This window comes from Buceros rhinoceros, unplaced genomic scaffold (assembly GCF_000710305.1).
Source record: "Buceros rhinoceros silvestris isolate BGI_N320 unplaced genomic scaffold, ASM71030v1 scaffold21602, whole genome shotgun sequence".
In the NCBI taxonomy this organism is placed as follows: domain Eukaryota; kingdom Metazoa; phylum Chordata; class Aves; order Bucerotiformes; family Bucerotidae; genus Buceros; species Buceros rhinoceros.
In genome coordinates this window covers 14,216-25,530 of record NW_010400959.1, presented here as the reverse complement: position 1 = coordinate 25,530, position 11,315 = coordinate 14,216, and the positions used below count along the sequence as shown (strand labels likewise).

The 11,315-nt window shown below is 49.5% G+C and overlaps 1 protein-coding gene across 1 annotated transcript in view; it reads left to right on the top strand.

Moving 5' to 3' along the window:
• ABCC10 (ATP-binding cassette, sub-family C (CFTR/MRP), member 10) overlaps window positions 1-11,315 on the top strand; it is a 17,820-nt gene that overhangs the window by 3,330 nt on the left and 3,175 nt on the right. The window contains 16 exon segments of the mRNA XM_010132113.1: window positions 481-708; window positions 919-1,075; window positions 3,351-3,490; window positions 3,959-4,038; window positions 4,188-4,359; window positions 5,347-5,445; window positions 5,679-5,868; window positions 6,276-6,353; window positions 6,737-6,925; window positions 7,354-7,489; window positions 7,882-8,077; window positions 8,821-9,164; window positions 9,324-9,493; window positions 9,792-9,952; window positions 10,361-10,614; window positions 10,938-11,083. Coding sequence (XP_010130415.1) covers window positions 481-708; window positions 919-1,075; window positions 3,351-3,490; window positions 3,959-4,038; window positions 4,188-4,359; window positions 5,347-5,445; window positions 5,679-5,868; window positions 6,276-6,353; window positions 6,737-6,925; window positions 7,354-7,489; window positions 7,882-8,077; window positions 8,821-9,164; window positions 9,324-9,493; window positions 9,792-9,952; window positions 10,361-10,614; window positions 10,938-11,083 — 2,740 coding nt within the window.

The window sequence follows — 11,315 nt, the reverse complement described above, 5'->3', positions numbered from 1 at the left end:
GGAATGAGAGGACAGCATGCTGCAGGAACACCCAAGCTGCTGGGTGGGAGCCAGCCAGGCACTGGATGCAGACTAGCTGTATCGTGGCAGCACTGGGCCTGAGAGATGGGTGTTACTATCTCACGGCACTGTCAGGCCAATATCGGTAAATGGCAGCCAGGATGGAGTAGAAATTCCACATGTCCCTTTACCTGTGTTGCCAGTTTACCTTCAGCTGCGAAGTAGTGTAATATTTTGCCTTTTCTTGAGCTGTATGCAGCACAGGTGGCTGAAGAAGCTGGTGGAAGGAGAGAGAGCAAAGTTCCCCATAGCTGCTGTTTGAGTTTATGTCTTTGTCAGCAATAAATGGTTCCTGATATCTCCAGCCTGGTCCTTAGCAAGAGGCAACTGCAAACCTGGCCCCAGCCCAGATGCCTAGCTGGCATTTGGTGCATTAGGCCCACGTGGGTTGCTGTATGTGCTTTTCCTCTTTGTCTGCAGCTAATGACAGAGTTCCTATGTGGCATTCGTGTCATCAAGTTCTATGCCTGGGAGAAGCACTTCAGCACCAGGATAAATGCCTGTCGGGATAAAGAGCTGCAGAAGTTACGAGCCATCAAGTACTTGGATGCTGCATGTGTCTATCTATGGGCAGCACTGCCTGTTGTTGTCTCCATTGTCATCTTCATCACCTATGTCCTGTTGGGTCACCAGCTCACTGCCACAAAGGTGAGTAGGTAGCAGGGAGAACTCCAACCTTATCTCACGCAGAGGACAATCTGCAGCGGGGCTGTAGTCCTGAGGCATCTTCTCTGCAAAATAAACCCAGCCTGTGTCTCCCCACAGCTCTTCAGGTTCTTGGTGGTGAAGCCGTTTGGAGGATACAAAATGCAAGGGAGATAACTCCTCCAACTCATGGCTGTTTTCTTACCCATGCAGGTGTTCACAGCACTGGCCCTTGTTGGAATGCTTATTCTCCCCCTCAACAGCTTCCCATGGGTGTTGAACGGGACCTTGGAAGCCAAAGTTTCCCTGGATCGAATCCAGCGTTTCCTTGAACTCATGGACCAGGACCTGGAAGCTTATTATGCCCTAGGTAATGGCAAAGAATGCTGCTGGGCTTGGCACCCTGAGCAGGGGGCGTTCAGGGCAGAGAGCTGAGGTGTGAGGCCCAGGGGCAGTACTGGAGGGTGGCTGGCTGTCACCTGTAATTCAGGATATTCGGTTGTCAAGAGGCAGAGCGAAGGCACTACATTTCTGTGTGTCACAGGAGAGAGAGGAGAGGAGCGGTTCCCCTTTAAATCACTTGTTGCACAATTCTGGTGTAGGATTCTGCTTGCTGTGGAAGGAGTGAAAAGTGCCTCACTCAATATAGGAAGGCAGCAACATGTTTATCGAGGTAGATAATTTGGCAAAGCTTAAATAAATTTGATAGCATTTAGCAAAGTTTAACAAAGATTGATCAAGGTTCAATTTGATGGCAAGGTTCACTGCATTACTTACTACGAAGGCAAATTGCTTTGGGTTGGACTAGAATGATCGTGCGAAGAATAGACAGAGGGAAGTTGTCTTGAAGTTGGTCTGGGATGATTTTCACAGGAATTTGGAATAAAAGGGGGAAATGTGGCCCTCCCTTTGAGTCACTAGGTTTTCAGAATGGACTCGCTCTCAAAATTCCTTCTCAGAGAGGAGCCTTGGTCCTAGGTGTAGCTAGATCAAATGTTAGACGTGGTCAATGGTTCATGACTAAGAATATTGACAAGATTGGGAGTGAAAGGGGTAAAGGACGCCCTCCCATTGAGTCACGAGGTTCACAGAAAGGACCCTCTTGCTCTCTGAACTCCTTCAGAGAATAAAGTTATACCCACACCTAGTCCCCGACTTGGGCAATTTTTACGACTAACAGGATTTGGGCATAGGGACTTCAGTGCAGTGCTTTAAAGTAACATGGTGTATCCTATATAATTTTGAGATAGCAGCAATTTATAGTAAATTAACACTGTTGTGGTCAACTATAAGATGGCAATGCTTAATCAGTCAATAATCAATAATTTATTATAATCAATAACGTGGTAAAATTTAACAGAGCTCACTAAGCAAAAAGCAAATCGCTCACACATGCACACAGCTTTATACAGTTATAGAGGTTCACTTATGATAAAGATGTTTCCTTTTCTGCAGATTACATTAAATCTGGGCTCCCGTGGATCCGTAGGACTTCGTAAAATCCTAGAGACAGCAAATACATCTCTCATCATTAGTGTATTACAAGCGGGTGGTGTTCCCTGGCATCAGTCTTTACAAACAGACAGTGAGCCCCTTTGTCAGCTTGGTACAAGCAGACAGTCTTCCTATTCCTCAGCTTGACCAGCAGGTAGTCAGAGGTGTCCCAGCTCAGGGGGAGATACCGAGTCACAGTCACCATGATCCCAGAGACCTTCAGTGGGCCTCACTTGGGGTCCGTATTTATAGAGTTGCAAGATGTCTGACTTTGGTCAGTACTTTTCCACTGTGCCATTAATCTTGTCAGGCAAACTTGGCACTCTTCAAAGGAGGCTCTGGTCTTACTTGTCAGCACCCTTCCAAGGTGTTTAGGAGTGTCAGGTGTGGTTAGAGGGTGTCTAATTGTTCCAACTCAATTAACTTGTACCTAAGACATGCAGGTGTTGAATTGTTTTGACTTGCTGCCCCATTAGGCAAGATGAGAAGATACCAAATCGTCCCAGCCACCAACATTTTGTAGTTAAATGAAAACACAATGGCTGGTGCCAACTTCACAAAACAGCCCAGGCGCCAGTGTTGCGAAGAGGCCCATGGAGGGGGGCTCTGCACCACCACCCTGTGAAAAATGGGAGACAAGGCTATAACATTGCTCTTTACCAGCAATAGACCATTGCTTGTCCCCACAGAGCCCTGCCATTAGTGTCCCTTTAGAAGAAGCTGTTCCCTCCTTTGTCTAAAGGTCCTCTCATACTGAAGTCATCAAAACCCTTGATGATGAAAGTGAGTGCCCCTCTCCTGAGCCCTCTCAGCTCTCTTTCTCTCCTTCCCTGCCTTTTGCCAGCTCCCTGCCATTCTCTTACCTTCAACAATAGTAAAACCAGGTTATCCTTATAGTGTCTCTCTGACACCCAGCAGGTGTCACACACCTTGTGTGTAGACAGGAGGGTTGGAGGAAGGGAGGTACAAGTTTAATGGCAAGTCAGTAGGCAAGTGTCTCATTCTGTGGTTGGGTCAAGAGCATCACAGCAGTGCCCTCTCCCTGGTCTCATCCATTTGGGAACAAAGCTGATAGTATTTGTGACGCCAGGTGCCTTTCATTTTCTGGCCTTCTCATAATAGTGCAATGCTGTGCTGCTCTTCTCTTGCAGATAGCCCTTCGGGTACTGCTACTGCCATGGAGATGCGATGTGCAGCCTTCTCATGGGCACCAGTTGAGGAGGAAAGCACCAGGCAGCCCTTATCCACAGACACTCTACAACTGCACATTGAGAACCTGTCAGTGAGAAAGGTGAGTAAGAACACAGTAGGTGATGGCACTAGAGAAGCCAAATAATGAATCAGGGGTGGCATATTTTCATTTTTTCCTGGTCTTACAAGCCATGCATCAAAATCTCTTCTTGGTCAAGAGGCACAGGGCATGTATCACACCTCTCAGAGCTGAGGGGTGCTGGAGGAGGTCCAGGCATGGCTTACAGACAAGAGCTGAACCAGCTCCCTCTGCTTTCTGCTACTGCTGCCAGGAGAGGATTGGGCAGGGAACACAGCTGAGCTCCAGAGTTAACACTCCTTGCAGGCTTGTGTCCTGCCATATCTGGTTCACTCAGCAACTGTACCCAGCTCTGCTGCTGAACTTGGTGAGATAGTCCTGGATTAAGACAGCAGTCAGCTTTCTTACAGGCTACATATGGCTCAAGAAATCTGGACAAGCTGCTCTGCATGAGTGCATCAGGGTGCTTCTGTTCATTTCTCTTTGCAGGGGATGCTTCTGGGGGTTGTTGGGAAGGTTGGCTCTGGCAAAAGCTCTCTGCTTGCAGCCATCACTGGAGAGCTCATTAAGTGAGTAGCCTAAAGATTTCTCCCTGCCTGGTCCCTTCACTTTACGACAAGCAAGGACTATCCAGTGCTATCCCTATTGGTAGGCCATTCTGATCTGCTATAATTTCTCCTTTGTTGCTCTTTCCACTACACTTCTGGTGGGCTTGCAGACAAGGTGGACAAGTGTATGTTTGTGACCTGGAGCAAGGATTTGGCCTGACCACACAGGAGCCTTGGATACAGTTTACCACTGTCCGTGAGAACATTCTTTTTGGGAAGCAATACGATGCTGGGCTGTACAAGGAGGTGGTGGAGGCCTGTGCCCTCTCTGAGGACCTGAACGTGAGTGCCTAAACTGTAAAGCTGCCTGGGCCGCCTTGGCCAGCTTTTGCATCCCAGTTGAGCCTCACTGGAAGCAGTTCTCATTCCTTCAGGCTACAGACTGCTTTTCAAACACCCCAATCACACAGCATTATTCTGATTACCAATCCCAGAAAACACCTGGCCCCACAGTTCTTCGAGGTGTGAAGTCGCTCTGGTAGCACCTTGGATTTTTTTTCTGCTGCTGAGACAAAAGCTCTTGATCCTGGGGAAGGGAGATGTTCTTGGAGAACTGATGAGTGCTGTTTTTTTCAGGCAGAGCCTGTTAGCAGATTATGCTTTTTTTTGCATCACAAGGAACTTCCCTGGCATCTGGAAGGGCTGAGTCTGTGGTCCTTCTGTCAATAATATATTCTAGATTTTAGGCTTATGGGGGTATTAACCAGTAAACCTGGCTGTGTGGTAGGAAAGCAGCCTTCTCCCCGCAGTTTATAACCTGAGACCTGATCTTCTGAAGTGCCAAGCACTAGGAGCCCTGTTTGCTTTGGCAGGAACTATGAATGCTCTGTAAAGGTAAGGTACTTATTTGAGAAGTAGTGGACTATGCCTATGCTATGGAATCAAAAGCAAACTGTTTCCTGCTACTGAAACTCTGTAGTTTTTAACTACTGAACTGTTTGGAAGGCCCTGGCGTGATTTTGGTGCAGGCTCAGCTCTTGCTCTCCCAGAAAATTTTCAGGTGCGATTTCAGAGTTACCTCAGACCACCAGTTGCTCTCAATGGGTAGTTCAGATGTGCTGCCCTGTTCTGGAGTGTAAGAGAACTTAGCTGCATAAATACCAAGCTTGACAGTTTTCTGCATAACCAGTGTATAGACGGTTGTTTAATTTTTGGTAAGATGTGACCCTAAGGAATTACTACAGAGGCGGGAGAGAAATGCTGGTGTTCTAGTTTTGGGTGCCCAGTAGTTTCCTGTCCCTTCTAAATGGATTTCCTTGAATATTTCAGATTTTACCAGCAGGTGACCAGACAGAAGTGGGTGAAAGTGGAGTGACACTCAGCGGGGGACAGAAGGCTCGAGTGGCCCTTGCCAGAGCTGTTTACCAGGTAAGTATCAAAGGAGTCATGCTGTGGCAGATTGTGCCCAGTGCCAAGTAGGATGTGAAGAAACTGGAAGCAGCCAGCTGTACAATGTGCTCTGGCAGCATGTCTTAAGCTGCACTGTGCTGGCCTAAAGGTGCTGGTGGTGTGCTACACAGAGGCACTTCCACTTTTGTCTACAGCACCGCCTGCTCTGGCAGGGCCAGCAGCTGTATCCTCGTCTTTTGTCTCCATCTCAGGAGAAAGAGCTTTACCTCCTTGATGATCCCCTGGCTGCTGTGGATGCAGATGTAGCCAACCATCTTATGCAGAAATGCATTCTCGGAGTTCTCAAACATAAGACCAGGATTCTCTGCACCCACAGGACGGAGTTTTTGGAGAAAGCCGATGCCTTGTTGTTGATAGACAATGGCAGAGTAGTTAAGACAGGTACACTTGCTGTCTTCTTAGGCATTCATTTGTGCCTGTGTGCCAGCCTTGGAATGGCTTGAGCAAAGATAAACATAAGGGAGTAGGGTTAACTTGTAGGGAATGAAGTGATAAAGCACTTGAGGACATGTGGGCAAAGGACATTTGCATGACAAATGCATGAAAGGCAAAGAGGGGGTGGAAGGGAATGTGCAGTTGCACAGGTAAAACAGGAGAGTCCTAGGGGTGGAGAGCAGATAAGGCAGAAGGCCATAGCAGGTTGTATGGAGCAGGCCTTCAATGCTGCAGGCGCTGTGAGAGAAGATAGGGAATGAGAGAACAAAACTATTTTGTAGTAAGAGGCAGTGAGTAGCTAGCACCTGTTTGTTGTGATGGACTCTGAAGCATTTGCATGTCTCTCTTCACAGGCACACCAGCTGATATCCTGCCACTTGTAGAAGCCTTCCCCAAGTTCAAGGATGTGAACAAGAGACGCAAGGATAAAGGTCTATACCTGGCGAGGTTGAGAGTGGCTGGGGCAGCGCAGCTCAGCTGACCACCCAGACAGAACTTGTAACTGATGGCTGTTGGCCTAAGAACAGAGCTCCCACCACCTTGCTCTGCTGTGGCAGTGCTGATCTGTGGGAGTGTGTGCAGAGAGGGGGAGAGGAGGCCCACCTGTCATTGAGTATTGGTGTGGAACAGTATTTGAATCTGTGGTCCAGCTCTGGAGGAAAGTCTGCCCAGCTTGGTGCACCTATCTTCAAAGAGGAGAGAGGAGGGAAGAAAAGTCTCCCTCATAACCTAGATGTGCTCTGTTCACAGCAAGGAGCAGCTGCAGGAGGAAATTATGTTGCACTCACCTTTGCTTTTGCTTCTGTTCCCACAGCCCCCGGTGAGCAGAGCCAGGAAGAGGCCTTAGGGACAGAGGGAGGAGAATCGACTCAAAACGATCTCATCCACAAGGAGGAAGAGAAGAAAGCAGGGGCAGTGGATTTTCAGGTGTACAAGGCATATTGGCTGGCAGTGGGCAGCTGCTTGGCATTATCCATCCTCTTCTCACTGCTTCTCATGCAAGGTGAGGGCAGTAGCAAGACAGCTCACCTCTCTTTAGACTTTCCTCTCCTCTCATTCCCTGTTTGTGTGGAGTCTGGGGAAGAAAAGAGACCAGGGGTTTTAATCTCTGTCCCTGCAGCAGGAAGACCCCTTTTCTCTTCCCCAACCTAAAGTAGCACAGCTGGGATGGTGCACATGTGGGAACAAGATCTGACATCTCACTGATGCAGTTGCATGTCTGCTTCTCTAGCAGTGCCCTGTTGCTGCTGCAGCTCAAGGCTGTTTCTCCTGCTCCACTACTAACAGCAGAGAAAGAAGGCACAGGAAGACTAGACTGGGCAGTGAAACAATAACAAAAGTTGTCCAGCAGCTTCCCCTCCAGCTTTTCTGCATCATATTTGCTGATTTGAAGGTTGAATCCCTCTTTATGCAGTCTGTCTTTCCCTGTAGCATCCAGAAATATCTCAGATTGGTGGCTGTCACACTGGATCTCCAGCATATCCCAGCCAGCAAATACCTCTGTGATGGTCTGCTCAGCTTCCCTGCCTTCCCCAGAGCTGCTTCTCTTCTCCACTGTTGGGCTTGTGTAAGTGAATATGGTTAGGAGATGCCAAAGGAAGTAAACACACTCCCGTTTTGCCCTTAAGTGCATTTCCTGTGAAGAACCTTGTGGAGAGCAGGGATAAACTAACCACCCTGCTGCAGGAGATCTGTGTGGCTGCTTTGACAAAGAAAATAAAAATCTCTGAGCTGATGAGGTGCCCAAAGGACTTCTGTCTTGGGCTGATGGAAGACCCCTAACTGCAAAGTAATCAGAGTCTTTGTCCTAGCATGCCGAAGAGGTGGTTTCTCATAGGAGTATCAAGTATGAAGTATCCTGGTTTCCCTATGAGGCTCTTGGGTTCTCATGCCCCACCTGTGAGTTCACTGTCATGAGAACCTTGGCAGGTTCATAATCTTCCTCCTTCTGTGTTCCAGCTCCCCCATTCAAGCTCTGGACACCACACCAGTCCTTTCCAATGGCTCACAGGATGTGAATTTCTATCTGATAGTTTATGGGAGCATTGCAGGGGCCAACTCCCTCTTCACCATTCTTCGGGCCTTCCTCTTTGCTTACGGCACTACCTGTGCTGCTACTGTCATTCACAACCGACTGCTCCAGAGGATTCTGAAGGTAATGGTCAAAAAGTCCAGGACTGGGGCTCCTGCAAGTTGCTCTGCCTTGATGTTTTTCTCATAGTTGGGAGTAAGGGTTTCTGCTGGTATTAACTGATGAGCTCCTGGTAGGACTGTATCCAGAAAGGTCTGCACCACAGCCAGGAAAAGGGGGCAGTGAGCTGGGGTCCTGTAAGGCTTGTTCCATTCCATGGAGGAGGTTTTATGGATGCCACCTGCATCTGCTTGCTCATTAGGCTTAGGTGTATAGCCAAGATGAGAGCCAGCTGAATCAAAGTAGCTTTTGCAGGATCATGAGCTCGGATTCGGATGAGATTGGAAGGAGTCGTTAAGCAAGATTTAGGGCCAGTGCTGGTATGTGCCAGTTAACTTTCTTTAGGATTTGGGCTGCCTTGAGTTCTCAGGCTAGAGTTGGTATTAGAGGATTGGAAGGCAGAATTAGAGGGTTAGAGAATTCTCTCACTGCCTCACTGGCTGCCGGTAGGCCAGTGTGGGACCTGAGTGACTGCTATCTGCCATTTGCCACAGAAGAACTCTTTCCTTTTACTGTGAGAAGAGTTGTTCTGTCTGCTAGTGAGTGGATGCTGGCTTGGAGTCTGAGATTTGTTCTCCAGCTGAGGAAGGGAGAGGGGCTGTGGTGGCCTTTTATATTCCCCTTGATGCTGCTCTCCTGGGCACTGTCCTGTGGATGGATCTCATTGCAGCTAACTGGCTCTTACTTTCTGGTTCCTTTGTTGCCAGGCCACAGTCACCTTCTTTGACACCACACCAACAGGCCAGATCCTGAACAGCTTCTCCTCAGACATGTACTGTGTAGATGACAGCTTGCCATTTATCCTCAACATCTTCCTGGCCAACATGTACGGGCTCTTGGGCATGCTGGTGATCATCACGTATGGTCTCCCTTGGATTGGTCTTGTCTTACTCCCTCTGGCTGCCCTTTACTTCTCCATCCAGCGCTATTACCGGCGCACGTCCCGAGAGCTCAAGCGCCTTTACAGTGTCACCCTGTCTCCGATTTACACTCATTTCTCAGAGACCCTCTCAGGGCTGAGCAGCATCAGAGCCATGCGGGCAACACAAAGGTGAGTGGGAAGAAAGAGCACCCAGAGAGCCAGAGCTTTGGCTTTATAGATCAGGGCCTTCATGGTGTGGGTCTGGTTATTGGGTGACAGGAATACCACTGGTCTGGGGCAGCAGAAATGGAGGTTGAGTGGTGCAAACCTCTCTTGTGCACCTGCCAGGTTTGAGTTGGAGAATCAGCTGTACCTGGAGCAGAACCAGCGCTGCCTTTTTGCCAGCAACACAGCAGTGCAGTGGCTGGACATCCGCTTGCAGATGATTGGGGTGGCTGTGATTACAGCTATTGCAGGAATTGCCATCATCCAGCACCAGAAACAACTGGGAAATCCAGGTAGGATGCCAGGTATTGTTCTGTGCCCACCCCTAGGCTGTGGCCCAGGGGTTCCTGCTTTCCTAGCCCAGAGCTGCACCTTTTCCTACACTGGGGTAAGATCCAGAGTTCCTGCTCCCTGTTTTTCTATAAGTCACCCACAGTGTAGTACTTCAGCTCTTGTCTCTCCTCCTGCGTGTCCCCATCCTGGAGTGGGATCCCAGACTCCAGAGTGCTGGCTTCCCCCTTGTTTCTTGCCACCAAGATCCCAGCTCCTTCCCTGCTAGTTACATTCTTGCTTATGCTTTTGTCCTCACAGGTCTTGTGGGCCTGGCACTCTCATACGCCCTGTCTGTCACAAACCTGCTCTCAGGCCTTATTTCCAGCTTCACTCTGACAGAGACCATGATGGTGAGTGTGGAGCGGACAGAGGAATACACCACAGACATCCCCACGGAGACTCAGGATAAACTGGTCCAGGTAAAAATTCAAATATGTTCTCAGGGACTGGCTCATCTTCTGGCTCTCTGTCCTGCACTTGTCTCCTGGGGAGATGACAGGGTTCCAGTGAATGGGTAGGGAGTACCCTGACCCATACAAACCACCTTGATCACTAATCCTTTACCAGTACATCCCTCGGGAGAATGAGTCCCTGGCAGGAACTGATGAAGGCTGCAATGACTGGAAAGGGTAAGAGAGCAGAATGGGTGCTAGGCCCAAGCTGTGAGAGCCTAGGAGGGGGCTAGAGTTGGAGCTGGGCTGTGCAGTGGGTTTGCTCAGAAGCCAGGCAACCATCCAAACGGTTGGATGGGGTTTGGCCTGTGGGGAGGTGAGGCTGAAGACAACAGCAGGTCATGATCATATCGTGTCTCACCCTGTCCCTTTTAGGTTGCTGCTGACTGGCCAAGCCAGGGTCTTGTGGAGTTCCAGCAAGTGGTCCTGGCCTACCGGCCAGGCTTGCCTAATGCCCTTGATGGTGTGAGCTTCACCGTTTACCCAGGAGAGAAGGTGGGGATTGTGGGTCGCACAGGATCTGGAAAATCCACCCTTTTCTTGGCCCTTTTCCGCATGCTGGAGCTGAAGTCAGGCCGGATTCTCCTGGATGGTGTTGACAGCCAGCTGGTGGGCTTGGAGGAGCTGAGGTATGGAGGGCTGAGCAGAGTGGAGGGTAGCTGGCAGGGCCTGGTGGCTGAGAGATATCAGTGGTTGGATGCCAGAGGGAAGAGGGAGGAGCAAAGGACTTCAATTTTGTGGCATCCTCTTGTCTGATTGTGGCAGCTTCTTATGAATTGCTCTGTCATTTCTGAATGGCTGTGCTAAGGAAGTGAGGCTAGATATGTGACCCATGTCTGTGCCTCTGAGACATGCAGCAAGCCAAGACACCTCACCCCCCGAAAAAAACCAACCGGCCTTTGCTTTTCAGCAGAACGCACCCCACATGCCCTCAGCTCTCATTTGCTTGCAGATCTAGGCTGGCCATCATCCCTCAGGATCCGTTTTTGTTCAGTGGTTCAATCCGAGAGAACCTGGACCCCCAGGGAAAACGGACAGATGCTGAACTCCATGAGGTGCTAGAGCAGTGCCACTTGCGGGATGCTGTTACTCAGATGGGTGAGTTTGAACCCAATGAGAGACAGCGGGTGAGCCCTGGTACTGGAAGAGGGGAGAAGGCTTTAGTCAGCTCAGTCATGGAGCTGAGGAAAAGGGGCCAGGGGAATGCAGTAGGGAATTGGTTAGGTGAGGCCACAGTAGGACCAAGGTGGGAACAGGTCAGTGGGACCCAGTGACATTCCCTGAGGTTTAGTGGCAAGAGACTGACAGGTGGTGGATTGAGTGGCAGGGT